The sequence below is a fragment of the Phoca vitulina genome, unplaced genomic scaffold (genome assembly GCF_004348235.1).
Source record: "Phoca vitulina isolate PV1807 unplaced genomic scaffold, GSC_HSeal_1.0 scaffold12, whole genome shotgun sequence".
Taxonomy (NCBI): domain Eukaryota; kingdom Metazoa; phylum Chordata; class Mammalia; order Carnivora; family Phocidae; genus Phoca; species Phoca vitulina.
Genome location: NW_022589715.1, coordinates 13,707,703 through 13,724,610, shown reverse-complemented (window position 1 = coordinate 13,724,610; position 16,908 = coordinate 13,707,703). Strand labels below are relative to the sequence as shown.

At 43.4% G+C, this 16,908-nt stretch overlaps 1 protein-coding gene across 1 annotated transcript in view; it reads left to right on the top strand.

Annotated features, from left to right (window-relative positions):
• Nucleotides 1-1,027: 1,027 nt before the first annotated feature.
• USP39 (ubiquitin specific peptidase 39) overlaps nt 1,028-16,908 on the top strand; it is a 30,089-nt gene continuing 14,208 nt past the window's right edge. Inside the window, exons 1-9 of the mRNA XM_032410539.1 lie at nt 1,028-1,316; nt 3,284-3,353; nt 4,838-4,932; nt 6,095-6,231; nt 7,429-7,581; nt 12,181-12,406; nt 13,680-13,757; nt 14,987-15,054; nt 15,579-15,767. Of these exons, the coding sequence (XP_032266430.1) occupies nt 1,049-1,316; nt 3,284-3,353; nt 4,838-4,932; nt 6,095-6,231; nt 7,429-7,581; nt 12,181-12,406; nt 13,680-13,757; nt 14,987-15,054; nt 15,579-15,767 (1,284 nt within the window). The 5' untranslated portion in view covers nt 1,028-1,048. The remainder of the gene's footprint in view (nt 1,317-3,283; nt 3,354-4,837; nt 4,933-6,094; nt 6,232-7,428; nt 7,582-12,180; nt 12,407-13,679; nt 13,758-14,986; nt 15,055-15,578; nt 15,768-16,908) is intronic.

The following is a 16,908-nucleotide window of genomic DNA, read 5'->3' as shown; positions in this document are numbered from 1 at the left end:
GCATCCTGGCCGCACAGCCCCGCGGAGGCTGCCGGCGGCGGGGGCGCCCCTTCCAGCCCGCCCAGCGCCCGAGCCCACCCGACCCGTATCTTAACTGCCCTCGCGGAAGGACCCAGCGCTTTTCAGGATCTGAGTGTGTAGTTTTGGAGTCCTCTTTAAAAAATGACAAAATTAGAAATTTGTGATTAGTACAGCGACATACTGGTACATCCACACGATGGAATACTGCCGGGCAATCAAAAGGAGCAAGTCGTTGATACGCGCAACCACGTGGATGAATCTCAAAATAAATTCTCCTAGCCAAAGGGACCAGGCAAAAAAGAGGACACGCCGTGGGCTTCCATTTATATAAAACTGCTCTGTAGTGACAGAAAGCAGATGTTTGGAGAAGGACAATCTTGAGGCTGGTGGGTAGGTTCCTTATCTAGATCGTGGTGATGGTTTCAGAGTGTATACACCCATCCATCAGTATTTAGCAAATTGCACACTTTAAATAAACATGCATTTGATTGCATGTCAATTTCATCTCGGTAGAACTGTACAAGATCGTGAGGGTCACAGGCCCTGAAGTTTGAACTCTATTAGGGTCAAGGTTGTCTCTCTGCCTGACGTTTGTGTTTTCCTGTGAGGCCGAGAACAAGCCTCTAAACGCGGAATTAGAGTAGCCAGGTTGCTGCATGAAGGGGATGGTTTGGGGATGTCGCCTAGTTCTCTGGTGCGCAGCGACTGTGGAGACGACCTCCCGATTCTGGTTCCCGGGCACAAAGTAACTCGAAGAAATCCGGAGCCCAATGACAACCTTTTTTAATCCAGAAAATTATGGGTAAAGTGGCAGTAGGCCCGCAGGCTTTTCTCAGGGGCGCACGCAGAGGCTAAGAGGCCACTGGAGGCGCAGTTCTTCCCAAAAGTTTCTCGCGGCATGACATGTCCTCGACGGCGACTCGTAGAGAGCGGAGGGGGTCCATAATAGCTCGGCTCCTGATTGGCTACCTGCCGCGCGCTCCAGCGTGCCTGGAGCCTGCGCAGAACGACTCGGCCGGTAGTGGCGATGTCTGGTCGGTCCAAGCGTGAATCTCGTGGTTCTACCCGCGGGAAGCGCGAGTCCGAGTCGCGGGGCAGCTCGGGTCGCGTCAAGCGGGAGCGAGATCGGGAGCGGGAAGCCGAGGCGCCGAGCTCCCGAGGCAGCCCCGTGCGTGTGAAGCGGGAGGTCGAGCCGGTGAGCGCACGGGAGGCCCCGACGCCCGTGGTCCCGGCTGTGCGGGTGAAGCGGGAGCGCGAGGCCGACGAGGACTCTGAGCCTGAGCGGGAGGTGCGAGGTGCGCGGGGCTGGGCTGGGCCGGGCTGTGCCAGGCGCGGGCTCCATTCTCAACGTTCTCCTTTTTCTCTTTCCAGCTTTCCCTGGGGATGGACGTGGGCGTGGGGTTAGGGGATTCACACTCCTAGTGTCCGCGAACAGAGTTGACTGCATTGTAGTGAGGACAGTACTAGTTCTCTAAGGCTTTATAATTTTGCTTTCTGGCCCTGGTTATCTGTGTATGATTATACTTTAATATTAAATCTTAAACTTCTTGCTTAGAGTCCTCTGTTTGACATATTTTTGTGTTACACAGAGTCCAGAATAGCACCTTGCCCATAGAAAATATTTGATAAATATTCTTTGAATAATTAATAATTTCAGGGTATTCTTTGATTTTTCTTAAGTACCTTGTCAGCTTCAAGTTTCCCCTTCTTTGGAAGAGAAGTTGTTTCTTAGGTATCTTGCATAACTGTGATAAGGAGATTGTTTTCTCTGAGACACACTAGGATCCCACTTGCTCTTCTGGCTTGTCTTTTTTTGTTTGTTTTTTCCCTTTCACTTTTATGATGAAATAGATCACAGGTACTAAGATGGACTGAATATAATGTACAGGTATAGTTTAAAGAAGAGTGAAAATATACATCCTTAAATTTACCACTTGTCAAGAACTGTGAAGGGTTTGAGATTTTATTTGCAAATTACCTAGTTAGCCTGCCACAGTTTTCTGGAGGTAAATGAAGACGGGACAAGTTCCTGTCGTGTCATTTCCCACAGTGCAGTTTGAAAAGAACTTATATTTATAGTGGGTGGCCTTCCAGGAGAGGAACTCTGGGCTTACAGAAGGTGAATCTTTTATAATGGTCTGTGAACTCGACTCCCCTTTGCACTGTAGGGAGACCACAGACCGCCCCCCCCCCCCCCAGTGCGTTTACTATACAAATATCCTTGACAAGGTAGTCTGGAGGCGGACAGTGCCTCTGGTCACAGTGTGGGCAGAAACACGAGAGACCCATGGAGAATTGTCTCCTAATGCTATTCAGAGTTAGAAGTGGCACCTAACCAGTACCTTAGAAGCTCCCATAGGCCCCTTCCCAGTTGTATCTGCCTGCCTTCCTTGCTTAAGAATTCATTACTCTGAAATTTTTCTCATCATGTCTATTTTTATTTTTAGTTTTACCTCCTATATGTATCTCTAAGTAGTACTGTCTTACTTTGTGTTTGATATAAATGGAATCATACTCTATGTGGTCTTCTGATTTTCCTTTTTTTTTTTTTTGCTAGGCATATTTTTGAGGTTCATCCAAATAGATGTTTATGGCTATATAGTGTTCTATTGATGATATACCAGAATATGTTTATCCATTTTATTTGTGGTGGATATTTGGTTCGTTTCCAGTTTGGGCCCTTTTAAATATCGCTGCTATAAATGTTTTTAGTAAAGTACTCCCAGTGTACATGTGCAAAAGTTTCTCTCTCGTTTATAAGTAAAGATTGCTGGGTCAAAGGTCCGCATATTTTCAGCTTTGATCTTGCTGTACTATTTTCCAGGAAGTTGTAACAGTTTACACTCCCACCAGCAGTACATGAGCATTTCCATTGCTCTCTGTATTTGCCAACACCTGGAATTTTCTGGTTTTATTTTTTCCTCTCTGGTAGGTGTGAAGTGGTATATCGTACAAGGAAATTGGCATTTTCTTGATTGTTGATGAGGGTTATATTCCTCATTTTCTGTTGGGTTGTCTTTTTCTTATCGCTTCACCAGATTTCTCTATGTAATCTGCAAATGAATCATTTGTTGGTTATATGTGTTTCAAATATATTCTCCCAGTTTGGTGCTTTTTCCATTAGTGGGCTTTTTGGTGTATTGCTGGGCCACCTGTGTAGGAGCTCATCCTGTTGGGTTTTTCTCATTTTTTTGTTTGTACTAGTAGTTGACCCTGAGTACAGGTTTCCCATTTTCACAGTCTGTGATGATTTTCCTTTTAGCAAAGAATGGCCGCGTGGATTCCGAGGACCGGAGGAGCCGCCATTGCCCATACCTGGATACCATTAACAGGTTAGTAGAACAGGGATGCCGAGGGCAGCAAAAAACAATGGAATCTATGCAGAAAATTCTTTGAGCTGTACGTAGAATAACACGTTCACAAACTTTATCCCTTTTAAAGCTTTCTTCCCAGAAAATTGTGCTTCTTGCCATATTTATTAGTCTTTGCCTTTTAATATAAAGTGTCGGAGTGTTTTTTTTAGGGTGGGAACGTGCATAAAGAGCTTTTAGTTTATCTTGAATTTGTTTGATGGAATAACAGGGTACATGGTGTTCTTAAAATGACAGTAGCAAATTTAAATATCTTTTGAGCACTCTCTATGTGCTAGGTACTACTTTAGGTGGCCGGAATTCATCAGAGAAAGGAAAAACAGATAAAAATATGTCCTAAAGCAGAAGTAGTTACCTTGTCCTTGTTTCTTTTCTCTGATCCCAGTTGACATCTTAGGATGCTTTTCAACTTATGCTCTAAGATAGTGCTGTCTAATATATAGATTAGATACAGAACTTCTCTCAGTAATGGAATTACTCTTTACAAGGGCTATCCATTGTGACAGGTACAAGCCATTTATGGCTAGAGAGGACTTGAAACATGGCTTGAGGAACCCAGTTTCAAATTTTAATTATTTTAAATTTAAATGTAAATATCCACTTGTAGCTATTGCCTCCTTTAATGGACATTGCAGCTTTACTGGGATCATTACCAATTAATTAGAGTTAATATTTGAGGAGAAATCTCTTTGTCACTTGTGGATTCAATGGAAGTAAAGTTTTTTTGTCCCTTAACCTGTTCACTACTCATATAACATTACTTTGCAGTTGAATAAGTAGATCTATTTGTAGGTATTCTCCTAATATTCAGGTTTCCCATTTATCTTTATGGACAAAAATAGATTTTTCTCTTATAAAAGGGTTTGTTCACTCTTTTGATGTCCTTCCACTACCTGTCTTTTTTTTTTTTTTTTCCTAGAGAGCAGGTGGGCAGAGGGAGAGAGAGAATCTTGAGCAGGCTCCATACCCAGCACAGAGCCTGACTTGGGGTTAGATCTCACAACCCTGAGATCATGACCTGAGCCAAAATCAAGAGTTGGGCACTTAACCGACTGAGCCGACCAGGTGCCCCCATCCCCAGTCTTTTAATTTGGAATGCCATTGGGGCCCTGTTACATTAGTCCTGCATTCAGCATTTCCTCCAGAGAAAGCAACTGCAGTGGAAGGTTCTCTACTGGTTGTAAATTTTAAAAAGAGAGGGTCATTGCTTTGTGTGTCTAGTAGAGATACCTTGGCACTGCTTTGGGGCTTGGTGGGTAGGGGTGCTATATTAAATGTTTAGGGAGGAATAGTTAATGTTCCGCACAGTTTATGTATGGTCGTTGAACCATCTCTGAAGGATGCTATGTGACGTTGTGGAATGTGGAGCCAATGCTGCTGCACTTGGGTGCTTTCCTAGGCACCTCTCCCTATTAATTATTTTTTCTTTTGTGTGGTTCTTTTAGGAGTGTCCTGGACTTTGACTTTGAGAAGCTGTGTTCCATCTCCCTCTCACATATCAATGCATATGCCTGTCTCGTGTGTGGCAAGTACTTCCAGGGTAAGTAATGTTGTGTGTTATAAACTTGCTAAGTTTTCAGTGCCAGCTACCGGTCTGCTCCAGAGAGGTTTTTTTTTTCTTTTAAAGAAAGTAAGCTGCTGTCAGGAGTCATATCTGAGAATCCCTATCTTTGTTCTCAGGAAATTGGGATACTCTTAGGAAATCAGTAGGAGAGTCTCCAGTCGGAACCTATATACATATGAAAGGGAGAAGGAACTAGTTGAGGCTGTGTAGAAGAACTCAAAGGCTGTGAGTTTTTGAATCTCTGATGTTTTCTGTAGTCATGTGTTTTTTTTGAAAATCCTTTTGCTCTGAGGGCTTTTTCATTCTGTTTTTTTCTGGAAATTTATTATTTCAATTCATTCAGACCAAGCAAATGCTATGTACACAGTATACTGGAGGATTCAAAAGAAATGTAAACTACGTTCCTTGCACTTATAAAGAGCTCATAAATAGTCAAGGTTAACAGATAAAACGATCAGCAAACTCTATAAGATCATAAGGATTACTGCTGGACTGTTTGGCACTGAGTATGAATAAGGACTATGGGTATTGAAATAGGCAAAGATCAGTGTTAGCTGGAGTGTTTATGTTTAATTCGCAGAGGAGGTCAAGGTAGGACTTGAACTGGCAGGACATAGGGGGTTTGAATGGGTTAAGGGAGAGAGATTCTAAAAAGGAATGGCAACGTGAACAAAGGTACGTAGGTGCAGGATTGTCCTGAACGTGGGTATTTGGAAATTCAGGACTGAATGGTGGTGGACTGTCATAGGATGTTCATATGTGTATATGTACATATCTGTGCATGTCTGTGCATTTGTTATATATGATACATGCACAGATAGTCTTAATTTTAGGTAATATGGAACTAAGTTATACACAGCTGCACGCACACACAAATTTCACATTTATGTGTATGAAATTAGTTTCCCTAACAATGTCTTATGCCAGCCAGGGAATAAAGCACTTAATGCGCTATTCTTCCTTGCTAATTTTTTGATGAGAAGAGTTCATGTAAGAGATTCATTGCACGGATGGCATAGTACTTTGTTTTTGCTGATATTAACATGTTCCAGGACAAAATTATGAAAGGAAAATCCAATTTGATTTGTTCCTCTCTGGCATCTGCCCTACACTTAGAGCCTTTCATCCTTCCCTCCAGGCCGGGGTTTGAAGTCTCATGCCTACATTCACAGCGTCCAGTTTAGCCACCATGTCTTCCTCAACCTCCACACCCTCAAGTTCTACTGCCTTCCAGACAACTATGAGATCATCGATTCCTCGCTGGAGGACATCACAGTATGTCCAAGAAAGGCTGGTTTGGAACTAGTTCTCTTGGGAGCCATCCCAGGGCTCCTGGGGATCTGCCTCACACGAGGTTAGGGAAGAATTTCAGTCCTTTAGGCTTGTAGAGGCTTCTTTTCCTTTTGGAGGAACCAGGGAGATGTGAGTAAGAAGGTCAGGATTCATTATTGTGGTCTGTGGTCTGCAGCCTAGCTGTTATTTCTGCTTTTAATGTGAGAGGATTAAAGGAATATGGCTACCTTCTAATTGGGGTGAAAGCATTTTTGTGAAATATATTCCCTTTCACACTTTGGAGTAGGGATACGAATTGGGCCTGGTGTAGGACAGTGGATACCAAGCTGCATACCAGCTCCTGGCTAGTTTGATATGACGCGGCCAGAATGGCCAGTGCATCCCATCTGCGGTCTCTGGTGCGTGATCTGTGCCAAGAGTCATTGTACTTAAGTGGAGAGCATTAAAACGCTTGGGTGTGATTAATGTTGGAACTGTTACTACTTTCCTTTTTAGCAAGTGTCTATATATTCATGCTGAATGCTCTGTTCATTTTTAAGGAAAGCTTGGTGTTCAGAGTGTTTGAAACATTGTTTGTTACTTTTATACGTTTTATAGACCTATTAATAGTTGAGGTTAAAGTAGTTACAGTATTTGGAGAGAGAGAAACTGAAATAAATGCAAGGTTTCAAAGTGAGTTAGTAGAGACCTCTGTTCAGCCCTTTATGTGATGACCCCCGTAGCTCTAGGACTGGGTTCCTGCCCCTCCAGCCACAGGGAGTTCATGAGATCTCAGGTTTGCAGAGGCGGGGAGACATTCCTGCACCTGCGCTGGTCCGTGCTGGCTCTGTTAGTTCCCCCCTGAGACTCAGACTCCTGCTGCCTGCAGAGACCTGAGTGTCCTCCAGTTTCTGACAGTCCTTTGTCATGGAGTTGGCCAGACCTGAGGTCTGAGGAAAGACCTAGATTCAGTGATTTTGGGTTAAACACAGAGATCCCCTTCTGTATTAGTAATGTGGTGAGGGCCTATTCTATGTTACCTTAGCCTTTATACCTATTGTTGGGAGCCCTTTAGGTGTGTGGTGAGACATTCATGACCAAAGTGTTTTTTGTTTTTGGGGAGAAATTGCTATTTCAAATATATCTTATGAACTCTGTAGACAGCCCTACAACAACTTCGAATTTTCTTTTGCTTTGCAGTATGTGTTGAAGCCCACTTTCACAAAGCAGCAGATTGCAAACTTGGACAAGCAAGCCAAATTGTCCCGGGCATATGATGGTACCACTTACCTGCCAGGCATCGTGGGCCTGAATAACATAAAGGCCAACGACTATGCCAATGCTGTCCTTCAGGTAGGATCAGGATGGAAACTGGGGGAGGAGGTAACCTGGGAACACTATGAAGGTGAGTCAAGAAATGACTCTTCTGGTATAGTCAGTGGTTCTTGGAGACACCAAGTCTTGCGGAGAACTGTACTTGACACTTTTTTTTTTTTTTTTTAAAGGTTTTATTTATTTATTAGAGAGAGAGAGCACGAGTGGGGCAGAGGGAGAGGGAGAATCAGACTCCCTGCTGAGCAGGGAGCCTGACATGGGGCTTGATTCCAGGACCCTGAGATCCTGACCTGAGCCAAAGACAGATGCTTAACCGACTGAGCCACCCAGGCACCCCTGTACTTGACTATTCTGCACCAAACAACATTCCTGTGTCTGCTTAAAGGGCTGCTGCCAAATGGTGAGGCCTTTTCTAGCCTTTGGGCTCAGGGCCTCTGGGGTTTTCAGGGAATAAAGGATAGAATGTGTGTGTGGCCTGGTAGTACCAAAAAAGAAACACATGCATGAGATGATGGTTTTTTTTTTTGTTTTTTTTTTTAAAGATTTTATTTATTTGAGAGAGAGAATGAGAGAGAAAGAACACATGAGAGGGGATAGGGTCAGAGGGCGAAGCAGACTCCCTGCCAAGCAGGGAGCCCGATGCGGGACGATGTTTTTTTTTTTTTTTTTGATAGTGCGGATGTTCCTTGTGCTGGTTGTCTGATGTCTTGATCCTGCTCTTGTGCTTAAGCCCCAAAGTGGGGAATGCAGAAAGCCAGAGTTGTCCTATTTGCAATTAAATTTTGTTTTTTTAAAAAAGTATATGAGTAACATATACACATTGTAGAAAAATAAGAAAATGTTGGTAAACACAATTAAGAAAATTAATAATCTTGCTTGATTGATAAGAAAATTAATTAAAAAAATTTATAGACATAAACACTTACAGGGTGGGTGGAAGATGTAGAAAGTATAAAGTGAAGGCTTCATTCTTTCCTTTCTCTAGTACTCTGTCCTGGGCTGGCTTAAAAGCATATTATGAAAGGGGTGCCTGGGTGGCTTGGTTGGTTGAATGTCCAACTCTTGATTTTGGCTCATGTCATGATCTTAAGGTTGTGAGATTGAGCCCTGCTTCGGGCTCTCTGCTCAGTGCGGAGTCTGCTTGGGATTCTCTCTCTCCCTCTACTCCTCCCCCTGCTCACGTGCTCTCGCGCTTTTTCTCTCTCTAAAATAAATAAAATCTTAAAGGTATATTATGAAATCAACACAGGCATACTTCATTATTGCGCTCTTCTTTATTGTACCTCCCAGACATTGCGCTTTTTACAAATTGAAGGTTTGTGGCAACCCTGTGTCGAAGAAGTCTTTCAGCACCACTTATCACTTCATGATTGTCACATTTTGATAATTCTCACAATTTATTATTATATTTGAATTGCTGCAGTCGTATAAAATGTTAGTGAATGAGGAGTTGCTTCTTATGGATGGCCAAGAAAGTGGTTTCTTGATGGAATCTACTGGTGAAGATGCTGTGAGGATCCAGGACGCCTGGGTGGCTCAGTCGGTTAAGCGTCTGCCCTCGGCTCAGGTCATGATCCCAGGATCCTGGGATCGAGTCCCGCATTGGGCTCCTTGCTCAGTGGGGAGCCTGCTTCTCCCTCTGCCTGCCGCTCCCCTGGCTTTTGCCCCCTCTCTCTCTCTCTGTCAAATAAATAAAATCTTAAAAAAAAAAAGATGCCGTGAGGATTGTAGAAGTGACAACAAAGGATTTGGTATATTACATAAACTTAATTGATAAAGCAGTAGCAAGGTTGTAGAGGATTGACTCCAGTTTTGAAAGTTGTGCTGTGGGTAAAATGCTGTCAAACAGCATCATGTGCTGCAGAGAAATTGTTCATGAGAGGAAGAGTCAATTGAGAAGGCAAACTTCATTGTTGTCTTTGAATAAGCTGCCGCAGTCATCGCAGCCTTCAGCAACCTGATCAGTCAGTAGCCATCAGCATGGAGGCAAGACCCTCCACCAGTAAAAAGAGAGTGACTCATTGAAAGCTCAGATGATGGTTAGCATTTTTTTTTATTAGAGAGGAGGAGAGAGAGCGCTTAACCCACTGAGCCATCCAGGTGGCCGGATGGTTAGCATTTTTTAGCAATAAAGTATTTTTAAATTAAGGTATGTACATTGTTGTTTCAGATATAAGCTATTGCATACTTAATAGATTATGGTATAGTGTAAATATAAACTTTATGATGCATTGGGAAACCCAAAAAAATTCATTTGGTTCTCTTTATTGCAGTATTAGCTTTATGTGGGTGGTTTGAAACCAAACCTGTAATACCTCTGAAATAGGCCAGTACCTCTGCTTTTGCAGCATCTTTAATGATTACATGTTAGTCCATTTCGTGGATGAATTATAGCTTAATCATCACCTCTTGTATTAATGTATCTAGGGCCTAGATTCTAGGCTGTAGGGTGTTTATAGCAACTCACAAACCCATCAACAACACAAGAGAGGGTTCTTCATTTTGCATTGTCACTGTTACACTGTTATTTTTTCCCCCATTTTGATACGTATAACATACCTTTTTTTTATTAATTTCTAAAGTTGATTAGATTTTTTCATGCAGTGTTGGGCCATACGTGCTCATTTTTCTATTGGTGGTTTATTTCACTGGGCTCTAAGAGATATATATTAGCCTTTTTCTGTTGTATGTGTTGCAAATATTTCCTTCTAGTTAGTTCCTATAGGAAGTTTTTATTTATAAAATAAGTAGATGAACAAACCCTCTGTGATATTATTGCCACTAGAATGGGATTGAATGGATGAAGTTACTCCCTCTGGAGGCTGAATAATTTCTCTCTGATACTTTTTGTAATGGTTGCTGAAGCCGGAGAGCAACCTCCCTCCACAGCTTGGATGACTGAGAACTAGGAAGAACTTTATCCGTACTCCTTTCCTTTAGAGAGTAACTAGTTTTTTAAAATAATTCTTCTCTATGCATGAAGTCCTTGTTTATCTGAGCTAAACTTGTAGGGGCTTTCCTAATCACATCTGTTGTTACGGTGCTCCCTGTGTCCTGAGTTGTCTTCCTCGAAGATACCTGGGTTTATGGTGTTTAGTAGAAACCTTGGTCCTCCTTTCTAAATGGATTACCTCGCCATAGAAGGTTGTGCTCATAGTAAGCATTGTTGGTAAGGATTCACAAACCCATCAGGAGGGGCCTGTGGGCAAACTATTTATTTTGGGTCTGTTCTGTGGTCTTCCTCCCAGTTTTGTAGCTCACACTAATGAGCATGTATTTCTTCCTGAACCAACATGGCTAGGCTTTATCTTTTTGCTTAATGAGCTAAAATGTATTTTTGTTTTCCTAAACTTTTGACCATTTCAATTCTGACAGATTTTTTTTTCTAAGATTGATTTATTTGAGAGAGAGAGCGTGAGATAGAGCAAGCACCGAGCAGGGGGGGAGGAGCAGAGGGAGAAGTAGAAGCAGACTCCCCGCTGAGCACGGAGCCCCATGTGGGGCTCGATCCCAGGACCCTGGAATCATGACCTGAGCTGAAGGCAGACCCTTAACTGACTGAGCCACCCAGGTGCCCCTTGATCCTAACAGAATTAATCATTTTTACATATATGTTCATTTTGTGTCATTTTTATATATAATTCATTTTTCTTTCATTTTATTTTATATTACCGTTCTCTTAGTAAATACCACTTTGGGAAAAACACCAAATTTTAAGATGATTTTAAACATAGTCACAGGCCTGATTAGAGTAAATAAAGGAAATTATTTAAAAAAAAAGTTGTTCAGGGGCCCCTGGGTGGCTTAGTTGTTAAGCATCTGCCTTCAGCTCAGGTCATGATCCCCGGGTCCTGGGATTGAGCCCCGTGTCAGGCTCCCTGCTCAGCGGGGAGCCTGCTTCTCCCTCTCCCACTCTCCCTGCTTGTATTCCCTCTCTCGCTGTCTCTCTCTGTCAAATAAATAAATAAAACCTTAAAAAAAAAAAAAGTTGTTCAGTGGTGAATAAAATCTAAAAAAAAGTTGGTCAGTGGCTAGGGACTTGAATACTTTTTTTTTAAACTTCCGTGGGGTGCCTGGCTGGCTTAGTTGGTGGAGCATGTGACCCTGATCTTGGGATTGTGAGTTCAAGCCCCATGTTGGGGGTAGAGATTGCTTAAAAAAAAAAAAGTAAAATCATTAGATGTCTGGGTGACTCAGTCGGTTGAGTGTCTGCCTTCGGCTCAGGGCATGATCCCAGGGTCCTGGGATCAAGTCCTGTATCGGGCTCCTTGCTCAATGGTGAGCCTGCTTCTCCCTAGGCCTGCCACTCCCCCTGCTTGTGTGCTCCCCCCCACTTCTGACAAATAAATAATAAAATCTTTAAAAAAAAAAAAAAAGGTGAGATTTAAAAAAAAAAGTAAAGTCTTAACAAAACTTCATCATGTCTACGTCAGTAAAGTGTCTGCAGAACTGGACTTTATGTGACTTAGTACAGAGGATGTTTGTATAACATGAACTTTAAACCTGAGCATTTCCTTCTGACTCTTGAAGGCCATCACAGGCCCAGTTCTAGTAGAAGAGCTTATCCCCAGGGCTGTGCACAGGGGCCCTGGATTAATTGGAGTGTTCAACTTCCAGGCTTTGTCTAATGTTCCTCCTCTCCGGAACTACTTCTTGGAAGAAGACAATTATAAGAACATCAAGCGTCCTCCAGGGGATATCATGTTCTTGTTGGTCCAGCGTTTTGGAGAGCTGATGAGAAAGCTCTGGAACCCTCGAAATTTCAAGGCACATGTCTCTCCCCATGAGATGCTTCAGGCTGTTGTCCTTTGCAGCAAGAAGACCTTTCAGATCACCAAGCAAGGTAAGGAACAAGTCTTTCATCTTTTCTGATGGTGGGGCAACAAAACTAGTTTGATGAGCAGATTTACTTGTGCTTGCAGCAAACTTTGTAGTAACCGGGTGTCTAGTTGATAGCGTGATTGGGTTCCTCACTCCTCTTTCATCAGCCTGCCCTGCTCAGAGTCCTGAGACTTGAGCTGGATAGAAAGTCGGTCTTATTTGGTAAACTAAACTGTATGGCTCAGGGGAAAACTAGGAGGCTGGGAAAGGCACCAAGCTTGAAGCACTTGCCACCTTTGCTTCTCATTTTGTCATGTTGCAGACTAGATATTCCGATGACCTATTTTGACTCTTTTCATCCCTCCAAGTCCAGCTAATTATTGCCGTGTGAGTAAAGTGGACATTCTGGAGCTCTTAGCGCCTGGATCTCATACAGCGTCCTCTTGCCTCCTGTCCGTTTATTCACCACCTCTTCCTGCTGCTGTCATAGGTTTTAGAGCTACGGGGATAAGCAGCAGTTTTTTTCTTCCAGGAGCTCCCATTCTGGTGGGGAAGATAGTTGTGTAAAAAAGTGACTCCAGGGTGTAAGTGCTGTGCTAGAGGAAGTGAAGTGTGCTCTTGGAGGGGGCGTGGAGCAAGGAGCCCCAGCTGAGCACATGGGCGGCCGGCTGGGTCGGAGCGGAGGAGGGGCTAGCTGATTTCCAGGCACAGCGGAGCTAGGTCGGGGCTGGGCACTCCAGGTAGAGAGGATGCTGCCAGCAGTGTGGACGTGCCCGGAACAGATGGAAGGCTGCCAGTAGCTGGGCGCTTGGAGTCCAGCGGACAGCGTGAGAGCCGAGGTGGGAGGGAGGGACTGGATCATCTTGTTTAGGTGCCACTGGAAGGAGCTTGGGTTATATCCTGACACCAGTGGGGAGCGAGTGAAGGCTTTTAAGCCAAGATGTGACATCAAACTTAGTTTTAAAAACATGATTCTGGCTGAGGAGTGATTTAGAGGAGAAATTCAATACTGGCTTTTGGTGGGTGGTGAGAGACAGGTTTGAAGTAGAGATGATAATTGAAGGTCCTGGTTGGGTCAGAGAGCCCAGAGAGAGAGTAGAGATCAGAAGACTAAGAGCTTGACCTTGAGGAGTGCCAGCATTTAATGGCCAAATAGAGGAGGATGCCCACGGGACGGGATGGTGTGGCCTGAAGGGAAGGAGGAAAACCAGGAATGTGGCATCCTGCCAACCAGGGCATGGTTTGGGTTGTACTAATTTCCACCTTCGACATGCCCCCCCTTCCTTCTTTTCCAGGGGATGGAGTTGACTTTCTGTCCTGGTTTCTGAATGCTCTACACTCAGCGCTGGGGGGCACAAAGAAGAAAAAGAAGAGTAAGTCATGTTCTTTTGTAAAAGAGAGCTCTTTTTTGTTTGCTTCCTTTTACGGGCACTTTGCAACTTCCTATCCTTTTCTTAACTGTTGATTTTTGGTGTCTTAGGGTAGTGTTTATGTACACGTGAGCTAAATTTTATTCCTGAATAGGCTCCTCTCCATTTAAAAAGATTAGGATATGGTTAATCCAATGGCATGCTTAATACATGGAAATGGATATAATTATACTCTAGAAACCCTGACCCAGTTCCACACTGAGGGGCTGGGCAGCATGTTGTCAGCTGCTAGTCTGGTAGTGCAAGAGTTGACGTGAGGAGGGCTCACTGAGTGTTTGCCTGGCTTCTAAGTTGACTGGTAAAGCAGAGTGAAGGCTGGTTCCTCCTTCTGGGCCTATACATGGAGAAATGAGGCTGGCCTCCATACAGATTCTCAGACTTCAAGTCCTGTGTCCCTTAACATCCATGGTGGCATATCAGTAGTTAGTTTCCATGAATGCCAGAAATAACTCTCAGCTTAGAGACTGCCAAGCTAGATTAATAATTTTGGAGACTGAATGCAGTTTTTTATCTTGTCCTTTTCCTCGGTTCTGCTGGTATTGATGTTTATTTTTATTTTTTATTTTTTTTTGGTGTTGATGTTTATTGATGTGGAATTGTGGGCTGGTGCTCTTTCTACGCGAGGTGGCCCTGCCTCTTCCACCAGATGCCTTCAACCTGTGCCTCTGAGTTCTGTTACTCGTGTCCTGTCTGGATTCTAGAACCCTGTTGTGCTTTCCCTCTTTGCTTTGGGTCTCTTCTGCTCCGTCCCTTAGTCTGGATTTTCTTTTATGTCTAGCACAAGGTGGACTCTTCCTTTGCACACAGCATATGGTTATGGGAAATTCTTTGGTCGTGTCTTGTTTTGCTTGTGAATTCTTTGTGATTCGTAAGTCCCTAGGTTTTATAAATCATTCATTCATTTCAGACACACTTAATTTTTCTCTTATGGGCCAGGCCCTGTGCTGGAGGATCAAAGGGCATCTTGTGGAGAAGACAGCCATAAAATAATTATTTACACAAATAATGATGAAGGTGGTGGTATGTGTTATACAGGTACTTCTGTGTTTAGTGAGAGCTTTGGGTCTTATGCTGGAAGATGCTGGTTTATTTCAGAAATTTAGAAGTTAGGACTATATTTGGAAACGCTTTCCAACCTGACAGAATTTGCATTTTGATTTCTATTTGTACAGCTATTGTGACTGATGTTTTCCAGGGGTCCATGAGGATCTTCACTAAAAAGCTTCCTCATCCTGATCTGGTGAGTGGGTTGAACCTGACTCTTGGCCTGATTTATCTTGTCTGAGGGGATTTAGGGTTGACAAAGAGAGGCTTAGAGATCTGTCAAGTCCTCTTGCCCCAGGATGAGGTTCTGTAAAACACTGGCCAAGGGATAGTTCCTCAGGTTCCTGTCATGCCAGTGTGCCGAAGTGTGGGAGTTATGGGAGGGTATAGTCCGCTGGTTAAGTGGCCCGGCCACTGGGTGGTGCTGGCGTGATTTTTCAGAAAGCTCAGGTGAGCTTTCTAGATCATCTGAAAGCGTTTTAAATATTCTGGTATTTAAATAAAATCTCTTTGAAGATGGAAGCCCATCAGTTTTTGCATTACCCTAATGAGGTAGGTGATGCTGCTGCCCATGAAATGCCCAGTCTCTTGGGCACCCTCTTCATTCACTTCAAAACAAAATGAAGTAAATGTAACAAAAACATTGTTTCTTTCCATGTGTGTGGTGGTCTCTGTACTGCTCACACTCCTTCCCTCCTTTCTCTTCTCCCTTGTCTCTAGCCAGCAGAAGAAAAAGAACAGCTGCTGCATAATGACGAGTACCAGGAGACAATGGTGGAGTCCACCTTCATGTACCTGACTCTGGATCTCCCTACTGCTCCCCTCTACAAGGACGAGAAAGAGCAGCTCATTATCCCTCAGGTGCCGCTCTTCAATATCCTGGCCAAGTTCAACGGCATTACAGAGAAGGTATCCCATTTGCACAGCTGCCCTGCTGATGCTTCTTTCTCTCTTGACTTTTTCAGTTTCTTTTTATATGTCGAAGTCGCCACATAGGTGGAATGCATTTACCATAAAGCATATTATCTGTATTGAGCCTCCCAGACTCCATTGCTGTTTCTAGCTGGTCACCCCAGCTCTTAACTTGATTTGCTGTGCCCTCTCTTCTACTTTTCATATGTTCTTTTAACCCTAACCATCTGCCTCTGGGTAGGTTGGAGAAAGGAGGGGGTATTTAGAACAGTAGAAACTCAGAAAAGTAGTAAAAACTCCCATCTTTTATTTATTTTTTTTAACATATATTTTTTTGTTTTTTTTAAATTTTTTATTGTTATGTTAATCCCCATACACTACATCATTAGTTTTAGATATAGTGTTCCATGATTCATTGTTTGTGCATAACACCCAGTGCTCCATGCAGAAGGTGTCCTCCTCAATACCCATCACCAGGCTAACCCATCCTCCCACCCCCCTCCCCTCTAGAACCCTCAGTTTGTTTTTCAGAGTCCATCGTCTCTCATGGTTCGTCTACCCCTCCGATTTCCCCCCCTCATTCTTCCCCTCCTGCTACATTCTTTTTTTTTTTCTTTCTTAACATATATTGCATTATTTGTTTCAGAGGTACAGATCTGAGATTCAACAGTCTTGCACAATTCACAGCGCTTACCAGAGCACATACCCTCCCCAGTGTCCATCACCCAGTCACCCCATCCCTCCCACCCCACCTCCCACTCCAGCAACCCTCAGTTTGTTTCCTGAGATTAAGAATTCCTCATATCAGTGAGGTCATATGATACATGTCTTTCTCTGTTTGACTTATTTCGCTCAGCATAATAACCTCCAGTTCCATCCACGTCGTTGCAAATGGCAAGATCTCATTCCTTTTGATGGCTGCATAATATTCCATTGTATATATATACCACATTTTCTTTATCCATTCATCTGTTGATGGACATCTTGGCTCTTTCCACAGTTTGGCTATTGTGGACATTGCTGCTATAAACATCGGGGTGCACGTACCCTTTCGGGTCCCTACTTTTGTATCTTTGGGGTAAATACCCAGGAGTGCAATTGCTGGATCATATGGTAGCTCTATTTTCAACTTTTTGAG